The 16741-nt window shown below is 55.0% G+C and overlaps 5 protein-coding genes and 1 pseudogene across 6 annotated transcripts; 2 read left to right on the top strand and 4 right to left on the bottom strand.

Annotated features, from left to right (window-relative positions):
• Positions 1–2: 2 nt before the first annotated feature.
• Positions 3–949, bottom strand: CAOG_04188 (hypothetical protein; the record flags this gene model as incomplete). The annotated part of the gene is made up of 5 exons (XM_004347963.1): positions 3–48; positions 159–240; positions 323–436; positions 534–549; positions 695–949. The coding sequence occupies 5 exons, from the start codon at positions 947–949 to the stop codon at positions 3–5; spliced, it is 513 nt and encodes a 170-aa protein (XP_004348013.1).
• A 40-nt stretch (positions 950–989) lies between these two features.
• CAOG_04189 (n-acetylglucosamine-6-phosphate deacetylase) lies at positions 990–3219 on the bottom strand (annotated as a pseudogene). Its single transcript has 8 exons — positions 2914–3219; positions 2492–2789; positions 2108–2381; positions 1933–2021; positions 1736–1868; positions 1495–1624; positions 1357–1403; positions 990–1279 (listed from the first exon to the last, which is right to left on the bottom strand).
• An 854-nt stretch (positions 3220–4073) lies between these two features.
• Positions 4074–5447, top strand: CAOG_04190 (glucosamine-6-phosphate isomerase). Its single transcript, XM_004347965.2, has 4 exons — positions 4074–4543; positions 4654–4793; positions 4951–5122; positions 5208–5447. The coding sequence occupies exons 1-4, from the start codon at positions 4135–4137 to the stop codon at positions 5345–5347; spliced, it is 861 nt and encodes a 286-aa protein (XP_004348015.1). The 5' UTR covers positions 4074–4134; the 3' UTR covers positions 5348–5447.
• CAOG_04192 (hsp70-like protein) lies at positions 5445–8333 on the bottom strand. Its single transcript, XM_004347967.2, has 2 exons — positions 8155–8333; positions 5445–7384 (listed from the first exon to the last, which is right to left on the bottom strand). The coding sequence occupies exons 1-2, from the start codon at positions 8257–8259 to the stop codon at positions 5591–5593; spliced, it is 1899 nt and encodes a 632-aa protein (XP_004348017.1). The 5' UTR covers positions 8260–8333; the 3' UTR covers positions 5445–5590.
• Positions 8334–9097: 764 nt separating this feature from the next.
• On the top strand, positions 9098–15199 carry CAOG_04193 (hypothetical protein). Its single transcript, XM_004347968.2, has 5 exons — positions 9098–12226; positions 12322–12403; positions 12495–12579; positions 12673–14184; positions 14336–15199. The coding sequence occupies exons 1-5, from the start codon at positions 9128–9130 to the stop codon at positions 15063–15065; spliced, it is 5508 nt and encodes a 1835-aa protein (XP_004348018.1). The 5' UTR covers positions 9098–9127; the 3' UTR covers positions 15066–15199.
• CAOG_04194 (hypothetical protein) lies at positions 15085–16616 on the bottom strand. The gene is made up of 5 exons (XM_004347969.2): positions 16451–16616; positions 15926–16006; positions 15615–15720; positions 15419–15512; positions 15085–15341 (listed from the first exon to the last, which is right to left on the bottom strand). Exons 1-5 carry the CDS (start codon positions 16548–16550, stop codon positions 15135–15137), a joined length of 588 nt encoding a protein of 195 aa, XP_004348019.1. The 5' UTR covers positions 16551–16616; the 3' UTR covers positions 15085–15134.
• Positions 16617–16741: the final 125 nt, after the last annotated feature.

Below are 16741 nucleotides of genomic sequence, written 5' to 3' on the forward strand. Positions count from 1 at the left end.
GCTCAAAGTGTCCCGCCAGACTTGCCACCGGCAGCCTTGTTCGCGCGCCTTGGTCGGGGAAAATCCACAACACACATGACGCGCAGGCATGGAAGTGAGCTGTCTGTTTTCATAACGAGAAACGCTTCGACAACAAACGGGTTTTTTGTTTAACTCACCGACGTTCAACTTCAAACTCTCGCTTCCATCGCTCCAGGAGCAGGGTGATTTGCATGGTCTCCTCTGAGTTGAGTTCATGCTCTGCGGGTTGTTCAACCAGCCAAGTGAGTTTGCTCTGAACGATCAGCAGAAGCGACCACAAGCCAGCATTGAACCTCCTCACCTTTGCGAAGCTTGTCCGCCTCAACTTCAAAGAGCTTGGCGTGGTAGCGGAACTCTGCTGTACGAAAGTCCAGCTTGCGATGGTTCAGGTCCATGCTGCTGATCAGTTGACGATCTGTGGGGAGGAGCAAAAGACAGAATCGTTGAGCGATGAGGAACTCCTCAGAGATTCTGAAGCAGCAGGAATCTCGGCATGCGGATCACACTCGTACAGTGCCTGGATTGATTCTGCGTGGTATTCCGCAAGTAGATGATCACGGCAAGTGAGCTCAGTAAGCGATGCGCATTCAAAAAAAGCGAACGAGTTGGAAATTGGCGTTCATCTGGTTTCCCGCCAAAAAATAAACGAAACCGACAACAAGCGCCCGCTCACCTGAAGCGCTTCCAGAGCTTCCGTCGCTTCCTGCATCTGCAACGACCACTGGTTGCGCGAGAATGAAATCCCTGCGGCCGCGTCGGTGATGGACGCCGTCAGCAGTGTCGTCGCAAGGCCCGCGTCGTCCGTGTTTAGCAGCGACGAGGCGCGCGCGTCCATGGAGCCATACACGCTCTGATCGCGCTCATGGGTGAGATTCGCATTATAATGATTGCTTGGGTTGGCGTGCGATGATGATGAGCTCCACTCCATTTTGCGAAAAGTGCGTGTTGACAAAAAGAACGAATTAGAGAATGACTGGGCTGTATTTGGCACAAAACGAACCAGTCCAGCTCACTCTGTCATCGAGCAAGCAAACATCAATAACAAAGATCAAGCCTCAGCAACAAGTCAAGCAAAACTACCACGCCGACGACCAGGCCAAGCTACCAGCAATGTACGTTGCTTTGACATCGAGATTGTCGTTGAGAAACACAAAATCAGCATCTGCCTGGGACTTGAGAACGCCTTTGCGGTCTTGGATGCCAAGCATCAACGCAGGATGCAACGTGGCGGCGTCGATGGCCTCGACAATGGTGGATTCTGTTGAAGCAGGTTAGTCCTTGAACACTGCCCTCCTCCAAAACAAAAACACAAAACAATGGGCACATCAATAGTACCTGCAAACTGCTTGAACAGTTTAACACACTGATCCATGGTGGCGATGCTACAGATGGCAAACCAAAAACGGATGAGCAACGAAAACAAACAAAACGAAGACCTCAAGCCAAGCGCTGGGAAAACCGAGTCGAACTGACCTTCCAGCGAGCGTGTCGGTGCCATGCACAGTTGCCTTGTTGTTTGCAATCTGAACTCGCATCGCACCGAGGTGGTATTCGCCAGGAGGAAGCCCCATAGCTGCGATGGCATCAGTCACTAGCACGCAACCTATTTCCCAGAGGTAAAACCACACATTTGAGCAAGGAAACAGAGAATACAAGTACATCAAACCTCCTCTCGTTCGGTCGGAGGATTTTCCGCAAGCACACATCCTCTTACTGGGTCGGTTTGTGCGGTAGGCAATCGCAACAGCGGCTGGGTGGGTGTGCATTCCGTCAACAATCAAGCCATAGTGCACTTGTCGTTGGCGCGTGGCCAGGAGCCCGACCAGTCCAGGGTCGCGGTGATGAAACTGGAATGCGACGAAAGGTGAGTTGTAACGACTTCAAAATTGGCAACCATTGCTAGGAACGTACCGGAACCATGGCATTGAACAAGTGGGTAATCATGGACGCGCCTTTTGCAACAGCAGCTTCTCCCTTGGCGATATCCGCAGAAGAGTGGCCTGATGTTCAAAATCACCATGCCATCAACATCAGCTTCACGCAACAGCCAACGCCGCCCCTGCTTTTGCAATCACAAAGAACTTACCAAGAGATACAATAATCCCTCGCTCAACAAGCGCGGGGATGGCGTCAAGGGCTCCGTCGAGCTCTGGTGCCAGCGTGACCATGGAAATGTTACCCATCGATGCCGAGCCGTATGTCTCGAGAACATCGGCCATTCCCCCGCCGATCGACCGAATAAACTCGGGAGGGTGTGCTCCATACTTTTGGTGGCTAATAAACGGACCCTCGACATGCGCCCCGAGGATTTCGGCGCCAGTGGTCGCCGTTCCTTTCTGGCGTGTGCACAAGGGTAGTAGCTGCGATTGCAAGTCATGGGGGAGAAGAAGAAAATATCAGCACCATGCCACAACAAACACAGCACTTAGAACACTCCAAAAAGACACTCCTGTGGCCTTGGGCTGCTCACTTCATGGTATGTTTTCGGCTCGGAGGTGATAAATGTCGGGCAGAATGCCGTCACGCCGTGTCGCGTCAGACCTTTGGCGACTTTGGCAAGACCTGGCCCAATCTCTTGCGCAGTGCAGGACGAGAAATCCACGCCATACGCGCCGTTGATTTGCACGTCAATAAACCCAGGCGCCAGAATCATGCCATGGCAATCAATCCGAATGTCGCTCGGCTTTCGGACGTCAAAGAACCACGCCTGCGGAAGAATAATCTTGCCGTGTTGGACGTAAATGTCTTCATGGACGAGTTTTTGGTCTCTGTCCCAAAACAATTGATCGAGTGCAAAAGTCGAAGCGAAGCGAGTTGTGAGATTGTGGCAGCAAAATTTGAGACTTTGTGCGTGTGTGTGCGTGCGCAGACAAAGGCGACTGCGTGATTTACCGCACGAGACGGCAGTTGTAGAACTGGATTACGGCGTCTGAAAACCACACGCTTGGAGGGATGGCGTCAAGGTAGTGATGCGACGGTCGGTGGTCGATGTGCGCGTTGTCGAGTTGCTCTGCAACCGCATCCACAGCACCACTGCCGCCCGTTGTCTCGAAATGCGACCGCTCGCCAATCAGTCGGAAGACCTGAGATGAGGCTGAGCGCGACCGATTGTCGCTGGTCGCAGTCGCACCGTCACTGCTGCCTTGCGCGGGGAACACTGTCCGCTTGGACATTTCGCCACCGCTGCTTCGTTTTGTTTTCTGGACTGATCAGCTTTTTGTTTTGACGATTAAGATGACAGTCAACAAGCATTGGTAGGTCGATAATCCCCCCTTGTTGTTTCGTGTTGATCGTAGTCACCTGTGGCACTTGGAATGGAAGAATAATGTTCGAGGTCATCGTGAAAATCGAAAATCGAAAAAAGCGATATTCGCTGTCACTCAAATTTGCTTGTTAAAATCGTATGATTTGAGTTTTTTAAAGAAACACGAACAACTGCAGTGTGGAACGATTGTTATCAGTAGCGGCGTGGCGTGTCGAGCGCGAAGACTTTCAGCAGTGGCGTGTTGCTCCCCGAAGTGCTGTACTTTGTCTCCCTCTCTCTCCCTCCCTCCCTCTTTGTCAAGTCGCGTTCCATCGCAAGCACAACATGAACAAGACCCCAAGCACCAGACAAACACCGGCAAAACTTGAACTCTGCCGAATCGCGCGCGGTCGGGTCGGCAGCGTTATTGTTGGGGCAGATTATTGATTTTTTGTATTTTCCCGGTGGCCGTGCTGATCAAGCGAAAAAGGACACTATGGGGCTGACTCGGCTGAGCGAGCATTGCGTACTTGATTGCTATAGAGCTAGATTCACAATCCGGCGAGTCGGAGGTGGGGGGGGGGGGAAAGGACGATAGCTGCCAGAGGTGCGGGGCATCATTCCACAGTCACACACTGAGGTGCACGTCGCTCTCTCTCCCTGCATTCTCGCTCTCCGCCGCTCGCGACTTTCATGCTGCCGCTTGTTTGGCGTGTCGTGTGTTGGAATCCACACTCAGAGACAGCGTGGCGATGCTCAATGCTGCTCTGCTCTCACTGTGATGACCGATTTCAATTTGTCTGTACAGGTCAGTCTTTCAACTTTTACTTCAACACCCGCACACACTCACACACGATTTTACATACGCCATGCGCCTCATCATCAAACCCGCGTACGACGAAGTCAGCGAATGGGTCGCCATGTACGTCAAGACGCGCATTCGCGAGTTCAATCCCGGCCCGGATCGCCTCTTCACGCTGGGCTTGCCGACGGGCTCGACGCCGACGGGCACGTATGCCAAGCTGGTCGAGATGCACAAGGCTGGCGAGATCTCGTTCAAGTACGTCGTCACGTTCAACATGGACGAGTACGTCGGGCTGCCGCGCGAGCATCCCGAAAGCTACCACTCCTTCATGTGGAGCAAGCTCTTCAGTCACATTGACATTGATCCCGCGCACGTCCACATCCTCAACGGCAACGCCCCTGATCTGCAGAAGGAGTGTGACGAGTATGAGCGCAAAATTGCCAGCTACGGCGGCATTGAGCTCTTCCTTGGCGGTAAACAAAAAATTTGCAGCTGCATTGGTGTTGAAGCTAGGGCTTGCCATTTCCGTTCTTCTGAGAGCTAACCGCGGTATGAATGTCGTTATTGGCTGGCCGACCGACAGGTATCGGACCCGACGGTCACATTGCATTCAACGAGCCTGGCTCGTCGCTTGTGTCGCGAACCCGCATCAAGACCCTTGCCTATGACACCATTTTGGCCAATGCGCGCTTCTTTGGCCACGATGTCACCAAGGTTCCCAAGGTGAGGAGGCATGAGTTGGTGCAAAACAAAATCACACAACTCGATTTACCGGCAAATGGTTGTTGTTGTGGTCGCCGCTGCTTTTTGTTTTGCTGCTTTTGCTCATTCCATGGTTGAATGCCTCATCCTGCAACACCACCCTTCTCCTCTTCTCCAGATGTCTCTGACTGTTGGCGTTGGCACGGTCATGGACGCGCGAGAGGTGCTCATCATCATCACAGGCGCTCACAAGGCATACGCTCTCTACCAAGCAATTGAGCAAGGCGTGAGCCATATGTGGACAGTCAGTGCCTTCCAAATGCATCCACGGGCCATCTTTGTTTGCGACGGTGAGGGCGGATTTGATTCTTTTAATGTGTTTGGTGGTCTGTTTTTTCCGAAACTCACCAGATTTTCTTTGAAAATCTCCAACAGAGGATGCAACCCTGGAACTCAAGGTCAAGACAGTCCGCTACTTCAAGGGTATCATGTCGGTGCACGACAATCTGCTTGCGCCCGAAGACCGCGATCGTCTTGGCTCGAATATCGCCGCGACTCAGGGCAAAGCGCATTGATCGGGACTTGAGTTTGTTTCGATACGTCGTGTGCTCGCATCACCCCAAACCACTTCGTCGTCGCTTCTAAAAACTTTTTGCAAATGAAGAAACCAGCTGTGAAATTTTTCAACGTTTTTATGTTGGGTTGAATACAAAATGAGGGGGGAAATAAAGGAATCAGCGATTAAGAAAAAGAGTTTTGGGCAGAAAACACAACACAAATTCCGGGCAGCAGCTGGGCTCCAGAAATATACAACCGCTTTATCGGCGGCTGGCCTTAAGGTTAGCCTGGTAGAGCTGCTTGATCATGGGGTGGTAGGCCTTCTCGAGCTCCTTCTTCTTGAGCTCAACCTCCTCCTTGGTGAAGGACTTGGCCTCGGCAATCCACTCCTGGACCTCGGCAATCTTCTCCTCAAGCTCGGGGATGCCGTTGAGCTTGGCAGCGGTGAGGTTGGGGATGGCGTTCTCGACGTCGTAAATGTAAGCCTCAAGCTCAGACTTGGACTTCTGGCCAGCGCGGACAGCCTCGTCAATCTTGTTGAACTTCTTGGCATCCTCGAGCATGCGGGTGATCTGGTCGGCAGAGAGACGGCCGCGGTTGTTCTTGATGGTGATCGAGTTGGACTTGCCAGTGGCCTCGTCCTTGGCAGTCACGGAGAGCATGCCGTTGGCGTCGAGGGACATGGTGACGGTGATCTTGGGGACACCACGCTTGGCGGGCATAATGTCGCGGAGCATGAACTCGCCGAGGAGGTGGTTGTCGGCGGTCTTGGGGCGCTCACCCTCGAAAATCTTGAACTCAATGTCGGTCTGGTTGTCCTCAAGAGTGGTGTACGACTCGGTCTTCTGGCAGGGGATGGTCGAGTTGCGCTTGATGATGACGGACATCATCGAGCCCTCAGTCTCAACACCGAGGGACAGGGGGGTAACGTCGAGGAGGAGGACGTCCTTGGTGGCAGCAGAGCCCTGGCCGAGGAGGAGGGCACCCTGGACGGCAGCGCCATAGGCGACGGCTTCGTCGGGGTTGATGTTCTTCGAGATGGGCTTGCCCTGGAAGAAGTCCTGGAGGAGCTGCTGGACCTTGGGGATGCGGGTGGAGCCGCCGACGAGGACAATGTCCTCGACGTCCTTGGTCTCGAGCTTGGCATCCTTGAGGGCCTTGCGGACGGGGTCGAGGCAGCCAGTGAACATCTCAGCGTTGAGGTTCTCGAACTTGGAGCGGGTGAGGGTGGACTGGAAGTCAAAGCCGTCAGCAATCGAGTCGACCTCGATCGAAGCCTCAGTGGCGACCGAGAGGACGCGCTTTGCGCGCTCGCAGGCAGTGCGCAGGCGGCGGAGGGCACGGGCGTTGCCAGTGATGTCCTTCTTGTGCTTGAGCTTGAGCTCGTTGACAAAGTGGTTGACCATGTTGTTGTCGAAATCCTCGCCACCAAGGTGAGTGTCACCGGCAGTCGAGAGGACGGTGAACATGCCACCGTCGATGCGAAGGAGGGAAACGTCGAACGTGCCACCGCCGAGATCGAAAATGAGGACAACGCGCTCCTTCTTGGCAGACTTGACAGCGTCAGTGCCGAGGCCGTAGGCGAGGGCGGCAGCGGTGGGCTCGTTGATGATGCGGAGGACCTCGAGGCCAGCAAGAGCGCCGGCATCCTTGGTAGCCTGACGCTGCTGGTCGTTGAAATAGGCGGGGACGGTGACGACAGCCTTGGAGACGGGGTGGCCAAGGTAAGCCTCAGCGGTCTGCTTCATCTTGATGAGGACCATCGACGAGATTTCCTCAGGGGCGAAGAGGCGCTCCTTCTCGCCGAGGTAATCCTCAACCTTGATCATGGGGTGGTCAGAGCCGTCGGGGACGACAGTGAAGGGCCAGTGCTTCATGTCAGCCTGGACGGTGGCCTCAGAGAAGTTGCGGCCAATCAGGCGCTTGGCGTCGAAGACAGTGTTCTTGGGGTTCATGGCAGCCTGGTTCTTGGCAGCGTCACCGATCAGACGCTCGTTGTCGCAGAAGGCGACGTACGAGGGGGTGGTGCGGGAACCCATGTCGTTGGCGATGATCTATTGGAAGCACAACAAAGAAACGACGAGGATTAGTGAACAATGCTATGGCGGAAAATGGGTAAAACAAAAACAAAACAATAATGCTGGAAAAGGAAAGTCAAACCACCACATGGCGAAAAGATAAAAGGGGAAAAAGAAAAGGTTGGTGGTACAGCAATTCAACATCGACAAGGCGAGTCGTGTCAAAAGATAACCAAGATAACCAGGCACGAAGACGCACAGCAAGGAAGGTGCGATGCCAGCAGAAAGAAGGGCAAGAGAGAGACAAAGAGCAAAGTCGAAAAAAAAGGAACACAAAGAAAAAGAAAGAAAAAACACTTTCCAGCTGGTGTTAAACCATGGCTCGCGCTGGAGGCTCAGTGCTCGGACAAGGCAAACAACAACAACAAGGGTCGCTTGTTTTTGCTTGCAATGTCAAAGCAGACAGAAGCCCAGCGCACAAAGGCAAGTGGAAATGCATTGTTCCAAAAAAAAAAGGAAAAAGAAGAAAAAAAAACCACGCTGTGTCTTTCCACGTGGACCCCTTGATGGCCCTTTCGCTTCTTCAACTCCACGCCATTCCATGCTCGCTGCAGCGACATAGCAAGAGACTGTGTTGTATCACTACAACACGCCTCTGATGCTCGAAGCAGCAGCAAGCATCAACGCGCAAGAACGAAGCAGGAAAGCAGAAAAGAAAGAAAAAAAAAACGAGGAGCCACATGGTTTGATTCTTTTTTCTTTTTTTCTTTTGTTCTTGTTCATCCTCCTTTGCACAGATGCTTTACCTCAACGCGGTCGTTCTGCATAATGCCGACGCAGCTGTAGGTGGTGCCGAGGTCGATGCCGATGCAGACGTCGGGAGTAGTAGCGGTCTCGGGAGTCTTGGTCATTTTTTTTCTCTGTTCTGTGGTAGAGTTGAAAGAGTGAGCCTCGTCCAAATCGAGCGGCCGCCCTTTTAAAGCCGCAGACCCCACGCCCGACCGAACCCCACGTTGGCGCTTGCATAGGCCGGCTGCAGTTGTTGTTGTTGTTGTTGTTGTTGTTTGCTGTCTATCGCCCGATGAGGTGTGTGGGGAGCCACACGAACACGAATGAATTTGCGTGTGTGTCAGAGCCGCATCACTGAGCAAAAGAAAGAAAGAAAAAAAAAACCGACATTCATTTTCAACAGGATGATACAGCAAATCGTACCAGAAGGGACGAGACACAGGGGAAATTGAAAAAAAAAAAAAAAAAAAGATAAATAAATACGTTGAAAGAGGGCCACATGGGTCAATCACACACTGAGCGAAACGGACAGGCAGAGAGAGAACGTCCCACTCCCGCCTGTGATCCCGCAAATGCGTGACAAGGCAATCGAATGAGCCTTTTGGGAGGTCAAGCACCGGCGCGCAGCAGTCGCAGGGGACCACAACACCGTCTCCCGACCGATGAAAACGAGCAGATTGCCCCACCCACGGTCATTCTGCGTTCAAAATTTGGCTGTCATTCAAAATTTGCCGGGTTGTTGACAAAAAAATTAAGATTTTGTTGTGAATTGCAGGTCAGGGGGAAGTCAAGGGGAAGGGAGGAAAGGGAGGTGTGCTGGTCTGCGCTGAAGGCGGGAAGAGCGCACAATGATCGTCCTTTGAAGGCCCTTCCTCTTCATCTTCATCGATCTGCAGCATCAACATCAATTCGCATTTGCAACTAGTTTGTTTTGTTGTTCCAATCCTTCTTTTCGTTTTCCTCTTCTCTTCTCATTCTTTTGGCTTGAAAATGGATTGGGCGGGAGATCTCGCTTCGAATGCTGGCAATCCGACTCGCCTCGGCCAGAAGCGTCCGTACGACGACGACGGCACCACCCAGGGCTTGCAAGATCACGCGTCCGAGTCGATTCCAATGGACGTTGCGGCAGCAGCAGGCGTCGCCCAGCCAGGAGGAGCGCAGGAGAAGCGCGCAAGGATTGAATCGACGAATGCCTCTTCGACCTATGGCGCGAACACTGCTGATGCTGCTGCTGCTGCTGCTGCAGGTCTAGCACCCACCAGTAATGCGCATCAAGAACAGCAACCGACAGCGGCAACGCCGGCGATCGCGGCCCCTGCGGCTGCTGCGAAATTTGCGCTCGAATCCTACATCAATTCAGCGATGGCGCAGGTCAACGCCGTGCTCGACCGCGTTGTTGCCGGAGCGCCGCTGCACTCGCTGTGCACAACGCTGCTGAATGCCGTCGTGACCTACCGCGAGCGTGGCAGGCTTGTGGGCGAGATTTTCGCCGAGCTGCCCACTCCGCTCGAGCTCCCAGACTACTACGCCGTCATTGGCAACCCGATGGACACGGTCACCCTTGGGGCGCGCGTCGGATCAACCGCGGCGAAATGCTCGTACTCGACCTTTGCGGCGTTTGACAACGACATGATGAAGGTGTTTGTCAACGCGGAATACTACAACAAGAGCGGCTCGACCATCTATCGCGACGCCGGCAAGCTGCGCAAAGCCTACGAGACCACAAAAAGTGCGCTGGCCACGACTGTGCTGGCATCGCCCGCAGCATGGACGAACGCCAATGTGGCTTTTGCGGCGACGGCCGTCACGCCCATGATGGCGCAATCACCCCGGAGTAGCAGCAGTAGTAGTAGTAGCAGCACCAAGCAAAAGGACCGCTTTTCAACCCCTCCAGCCGCCAGCTCTCGTGCCACCCGCCAGAACATTCCTGGCAGTGCAGGCGGTGCAGGCAGCGCTGGAGAAGAGAGTGACATGATGGACACGAGCTCTGGCAGCAAGTCCGCCGACGCTGCTGCGGCTGCCGCCGAAAAGGGCGCCTCCTGGCACACAACCACTGCGCGTATCGTCAAGCTCATCCGCCGGTGTCTGGGGTGCATTGCTGAAATCGCCTCTGCCGTGTCCTCAGAGGACAGTCACACGTTTGCCAAGTCCATCCTGTTTGTGCCGTCCGCGCAAGAGCATCCTGGCTACCACCAGCTGTACGCGCCAGATCCGCCGCTCGATTTCATTGCCATTCGGAAGCGTGCTGGCGCAGGCCAGTACGATTCCTTCGAGAGTCTGTTGAATGACATTGTCACCATGTGCGACGCGCTGCAGCGGTACTATGGCGCCGACTCTTCACAGGGCGCGGACGCGGCTGCCGTGCGTGCCGTTGCCCGCGAGCGCACGCGAGACGCTCGCCGTCGCTACATGCGAATGTACAAGCAGGCGAACGCACCCCTCATTCCCAACGAGAACGAGTACGGCGTGCGTTTGCAGCCGTCGCCCACCAGCACCACCACGGCTGGGTCGCTCACCATCCTGAATGAAGAGGCGCTGCGGGAGCTGCTGTCCGAAGCTACCCACGAAGAGGTGGCCTCGGACGTGTTCCCTGGCGGTCGCACTCGCACAGAATCGCGCCGGCCGACAGACCGCACGGCGCAACCGTCCCCTGGCAACGCGATGGATACAACGTCGTCGTCGTCGTCGTCGTCGGCCGCCACAACTGCTTGCTCTGATGCCGGCGTCGACGGCCTGCTGGATTCCAAGCGCTTGCTCCAGTGTGCCATGTACGATTTGTGCGCAGTCCTCGAAGCAGCAACCGTCGACGACGAAGACGAGCAACACCCTGGCCAACTGGCAAAGCGCCGGCTGATTGAGGACTTTGTTGTGCTCCCCACGCCGGACGAGCTGCCCGAGTACTATACCATCATCACCGAGCCCATTGACCTCAGCACAATCAAGGCGCGCATCGAGGAGAATGCGTACTCGTCCTTTGCTGCTTTCCGACACGAAATCTTTCTCATGTTTCACAACGCACGCATCTTTAACGAGGCCGGGTCGACCATCTTTGAGGACTCCGTCGCCTTGCAAAAGCTCTTTATTGAGCATGCCAATCGTCGCTTTGCGCCGGGCGTGGGACATATTCCCTTTACCGATGTTGACTTTGAGCGGGAACTCGTGATTGAGGCCTTGCTGACAGACTCGACGCCCGATGCCTGCTTTTCCCCGCCAGACGGCACGCTTCCGGAATTGGACCGGCTGCAAGCACTCCAAGATGCTGCGTCCAAGCGAGGGGCTGGCTCTTCCAGCCATCGCAAAGAGCGCAAGGCCACCGCGGCTGCGGCTGCTGCCGAACAAGAGGAGGAAGAGGAGGAGCGCGCCGGGGCTGCCGCTGCGACCTCTGGCAATGCTTCTGAGGGCAATGGTAGCAGCACTGCGCCTGCTGCTGCTGCTGCTACTGCTGCTGCTGATGCCAACGGTCTTGCAAACAAGCTGTCCGTTCCGCAGCAGATTCAAGAGGTGTTGGCCAAGTACGCTGCCTCGCAAGGCCTGGTTGAGGTCGAGAGCGCCACTCTCCGTGGCATCCTTGTCAAGAAGGACGGCTATGTTCGAATTAATCACGGAAAGTGCTACTTGCCTCGTGTCATCTGGGTGGAGAACATTTACCGCTACACGCCACCAGGTGCGGACGCTGCTGCCCAGCCGCGTTACTACATTTGGGGCTCGCCCTTCTTGTACCCTCACGAGACGTACCACCTGGTCAAAACCACCTTCCTTGCCAACGAAATCTTCCGTGGGCCTGCTGCCACTGCCCGTTGGTACCACAGCGACCTCATTTTAAGCGAGTGCACGATCGTCTTCACCAAAGAGTGGCTGCGGGACATGCGCCCACCCGGTTTTGCTCCCGCCGACGTATTTTGCTGCGACGGCCGGTACAATGAAAAGTCTCGCACCATCCAACGGATCAAGACTTGGAACACGACTCAAGACCATCTTGTTCCGTCGCCCGAAAACGAATCCCAGCTGAACTCTGTCTTGTATACCAAGTATCCGTCGCTCCATGCAATGACCAATGAAACGATGCCGCTCTTCCTGCAGGATATCAGGGTGAGTGCAAAGTAGTTTGTATTTGTGCGGTTTCTTCTTTCTGTCTCTATTCTGCGCTTTGCGAGACTGACCTGGCGATCGTTTGTAATTCACAGCACGAGTTGGCGCAAACTCAAGCAAATGCGAATGAGATTGATTTCCGAGTATTGCCCGTCAATTTTCAGCGATTTGTTGTCGGTACGTAGCACCACGGTTGCGTTTGCCCTTGGCGTGTGTGTGTGTGATACTCAATTTTGAATTGTGATTGGTGTGTGCGCGCATGGCTCAGGCGAAGTTGTGTACTTGCGGTCGACCGAAGATCCAGGCGCCGGTTCGCTTTTGCGAATCACACGCATCTGGCTGTCCGCTTCAAGGTAACGATTGTGCCACCGCTTTGCATGTTGCACATGAATTCTGAATTCGTTCTATTTGCTCACCGTTGTTCCCGACGTTCCAACTCTCTGCAGCAACGAGCCCATGTTTACAGGCATTGTGCTCGTGCGACCATCAAGGACAACGTTGGAAGCATCGAGCAACGCGTCGCTCCACCCGCGCGAGTTGCTCTTGACCCACCGCTCAGAATCTCACGCTCTGGCGGCGGTTGGCTGCAAGATCTCCGTTCTGTCGCATGCTGACTACGAACTCGGCCGATCTGTGGGCTTTGCGGAGCGTGATGTCTTTTTCAGCCGTTTCAAGCTTGCCACGACCGAGGACGGCGTTCTGTCGCTGCTGCCGTCGACTGAGGAGCCCCAGCGCCTCCTGCACACTGACTTTGTCTTGTTCTCGTCGGTGCAGTCGGCGCAGCTCGACTTGAATCTGGTGGCCAACCAGCTGGCTGCTGGCGGAGTCACCAATTCTACCAAGGTGGTCCGAGGCGGGCTGTCTGAGGCGGTCGGGGCGCCCGTGTTTGTGGTCAATCCCCAAGAGCAGCAGTCCCTCCAAAAGCTCAACCGGGTGCAGCCGCCGCTCGCTCTGTTCGATGTGGAGGTGCGTCAGAACAATGCAGGAATCCGCGCTGCCATTGCCCAGGGCGTTTCATCGAGTCTGCTGCACGAGCGCGTTTCCGAGCTGTGGCGTGCACTGTCGTCCTCTGAGAAGCGTGTCTATGAAACGGTTGCGCTCAAGGCTGCAGAGGCGCTCCACACGCAGCAAGCGTCAGCCCTTCAAGCCAGTCTCGAGCGCCTGCGGTTGGAGCTGTCCGAGGCCATTCAGGCGCGCTCACTGCGGGTGGCTGCCGAAATCCCTCTGGTTGCCCATGTCCCGGAGGAAACCGCCGTTGCAACCTTGCGCTTTGCCCCTGTCGGCCCTGCAGACGCCATTCCCAGCACAGAGTACACGCCGGCGCTGTCTGTCGTTGCTGTTTGCGACAAGATTGCTGCACCGGCTGCCGCACCTGCTGCGCACGGTGCCTCGGCCTCCTCGCGTTCAGGGAGCAGCTCGCGAAACACTGCGGCTGCCGGTCCGTCCGGAAGCAGCGGTGCCTACATTGCAGCCATGGCATCGACCGTGCAGCAAGTCATGGCCTACTCGGCGGCAGATCTGGTCAAGTACGCGCGCTTGGCGGAGGCTCCCCCGCCTGCGGCCTCGGCGCTCCAACAACCTTCGTCGGCATCGTCGCCGCGTGGGTTTGCAATGTCTGCAACAGGAGCTAGCATCGGGGCGTCTCCCATCGGAACACCCATGTCTCTCTCAACGACGCCGCTGTTTGGAGCTGCCGCAGCAGACTCTTTGATGGCGGGCGGCTACAAGACACCCGTTCCTTCTCGCAAGGTCGAGCCGGCAGCTGCCGCCGCAGCAGCGACCCCAGCCGCCTACTTTAACACACCCTTGCAGTCCTCCAGCGCCATGCTCTGCTGCTGGCTTGGCTGCTACAAGGGCCCTTTCCTGGAGCGTCAGGCGCTCCTGGACCACGTCGAACAGACGCACTTTGATCCCCAAAACGCCGTGTGCCAGTGGGAGGATTGCGAACGAGAGGGAAAGTGAGTTTTGTCTTTAAATTTGCGGGAGGGTGAATGTTTTGTTTGGTGATGGCTGATTCCGTGACAATTTGGTGCGTGTGTGACCCTGTTGACTCACCGATTTGCGTCCTTGCTTGCGTTTGCTTGTTTGGCGGACTCAATTCTCTCACAGGCGGTACACATACTCCAACAAGCTCATGACACACATCGCAGACAGCCACCTCAATCCACAAAGCATTTCAAAGCAGAAGAAGAAGCGCGAAGAAGAAATGGCAGCCCTGGCCTCTCCTGCGTCCTTGCCGTCCATCGTCACCCGCACACAGAGCGCGTCGAGCGTCCAAGTACCACCATCGCACGCGATTGGCGGCATCGGCGGTGGCCTTGTCAATGACGGCGTGTTTTCGTCTCCGTTTGGTGTTGGCGCAGGATCGCAAGTCTTCGCCCTCCGTCAGCCGGGTACTGGAGGTGCGTTTTCGATCGCAAGCAACTACGGGCCCGTCTCCTTTGTTATTCCTTCCAGTGCTCCGCATCCATCACAGCCACTGCCTGGCACTGCTGCCTACCCACGCCTCAAGAAGCAACTCGCGTCTGGCACCCCGCTGCCGACGCAGCCCACCCCGTATGCAGCGCCCGCGCGGCTGTCTCGCCCTGGCCCCGCGAGTGTCACTCCCGCCACAGGGCCGCTGAGCGACCGTCCACTCCGTTCTGTTCGCGAGTTGCTGGCGATTCCAGAAGCCGCCGCTGTGAAGCGTTCTGAGCGGTATCTTCGGTTCCTGGGTGCGAACGGAGGCCAAACAGCCGATGCCTCGCTCCAGGCGCGTGCAACGGAACTGAGTTCTTCTAGTGAACGGATGGAGCAGGATGCAACCGCGCTGTTGCAGAACATTCTTGGCGCAGTGTAAAGGTTTGCTGTTGATTCAGTCGGTTTGGTTTGCTTTTTCTTTTGAGTGTTGTTGTTATTACAAAACTATCTAATTAACGAAATAGTATAGCAGTGAAAATTTTGGAAAGGGCATGGCACGCACGGCCTTCACGACCTCTTCTGATGTGGCTGGATTGGCTCTTTGGTGCAGCAGGAATTGCGAGCAGAGCCAAAAGGCGTCGCACTCCTCAGGGCAGAGCGCACAAAACATGCGCGCCACATGGCACGTGTGTTCGAGCTCTTGTGGATCGGATCGCTACAAGGCAGTCAAGTGAGCGAACGCGATCAGTGGGCAAATGATTTCCAAAACCAAAATCCAAAACAACGGCGTACATGTTCGAACGACATTTCCAAACGATGCCCGAAATACGACTGATTGAGGGCGCACATGCTGGCAATTATTTCTGTTGTGAATTCTTGCTCTGGTCTGCACGGTGGTTTCCAAAGCATTGTCAAAAAACAACGCTTAGAACGGAGGCTCGGACACCAAGTTTCGCTGCAATGTGTTTTTCGTCAGAGTATGCGTTACCCAACACGGCCTAACAAGACAAATGTGGTGCGTTGTAGCTCGTCGAAGTGCTCTTTCCGTTGTCGTTCGACTCGTTCCCATGCATGTCGATGGGCAGGCAGGACTCCTGCAGAAACGAATGATAAACGAATGAGCCAAAAAACTGAACGTGCAAGAAAATCCTTCCCGCATGTCCGCCGCTGTCAAAAAAAGCGCATGATTGCTAACAATCGATGTTCGACCCATACGACGTGTGACGTGCGAGCTTTGCAGCAGCAGAGCCGATGGTTGTTGTTGTTGTTGACAGTTTGTGGTTGTTGTTTCAAACTTACCAAGTACAACCTTCCAGACAATCACTTGCATGGCCACTGGCACATCGTGTCGCAATAAGAACTTGACCAACGCACGTATATCTGGAGATCAGCAAAAGCAGGATCCCACAATCAGCCAACATCACAAACAGACCCACCAACCCACCAACAGACCGCAAACAACACCACCACCACCCTCTTCGGCCATCAAGCTGCCGAGTTCTCGATGCACTCAAGCAACAGCCTCTGAAAATCCAGCATCAGGACTGTGATGTTTTGGCGCATGACGCAGAGTACCCGGAAACTGGAACAGCAGAGCAAAGCGCAGAGAGCAGAGGGAGCTGACTGAAACGATGACGACCGAGTTCATCGCCCGTCGCTTCGACCACCCTTCTGCTGTGTCTCTCTGCTGCTCGACTTGTGTGTGTGTGAGACAACTGGAATCAGCACACCAGCGTGTCTCCAGTTTCAACAAGATGCTGCTCGATGCGACTGGGTCGCGATTGTTTGTCATCAGTTTCAGGTTGAGTTTTGCTGGTTGTTTACCAATGGGCTCCTCCTTGAGCATGGCGTCGAACGCTTGCTTGACCTCGACGCCACTCATTCCGAGCGTCTTGTAGTAAGTCGCTCGGAAGTTGCTCCCCATTCTTGTGGAAGCAAGAGCAGCGCAACTGCAGTATTGCCCGTTGTTGTAAGACCAGTCGGTTCAAATTTGGACTGGGAACTGGGCTGCTCAGACATCGACGATCAACCCCCAAACCCAGCGCTAACTGATTCGCACCCCCTATCAGTGAAACAGCCACCAGAAAGTCATGTACATTGTGCCCTATGGCATTC

The sequence above is a fragment of the Capsaspora owczarzaki genome, assembly GCF_000151315.2.
Source record: "Capsaspora owczarzaki ATCC 30864 unplaced genomic scaffold supercont2.6, whole genome shotgun sequence".
In the NCBI taxonomy this organism is placed as follows: domain Eukaryota; class Filasterea; order Ministeriida; family Capsasporidae; genus Capsaspora; species Capsaspora owczarzaki.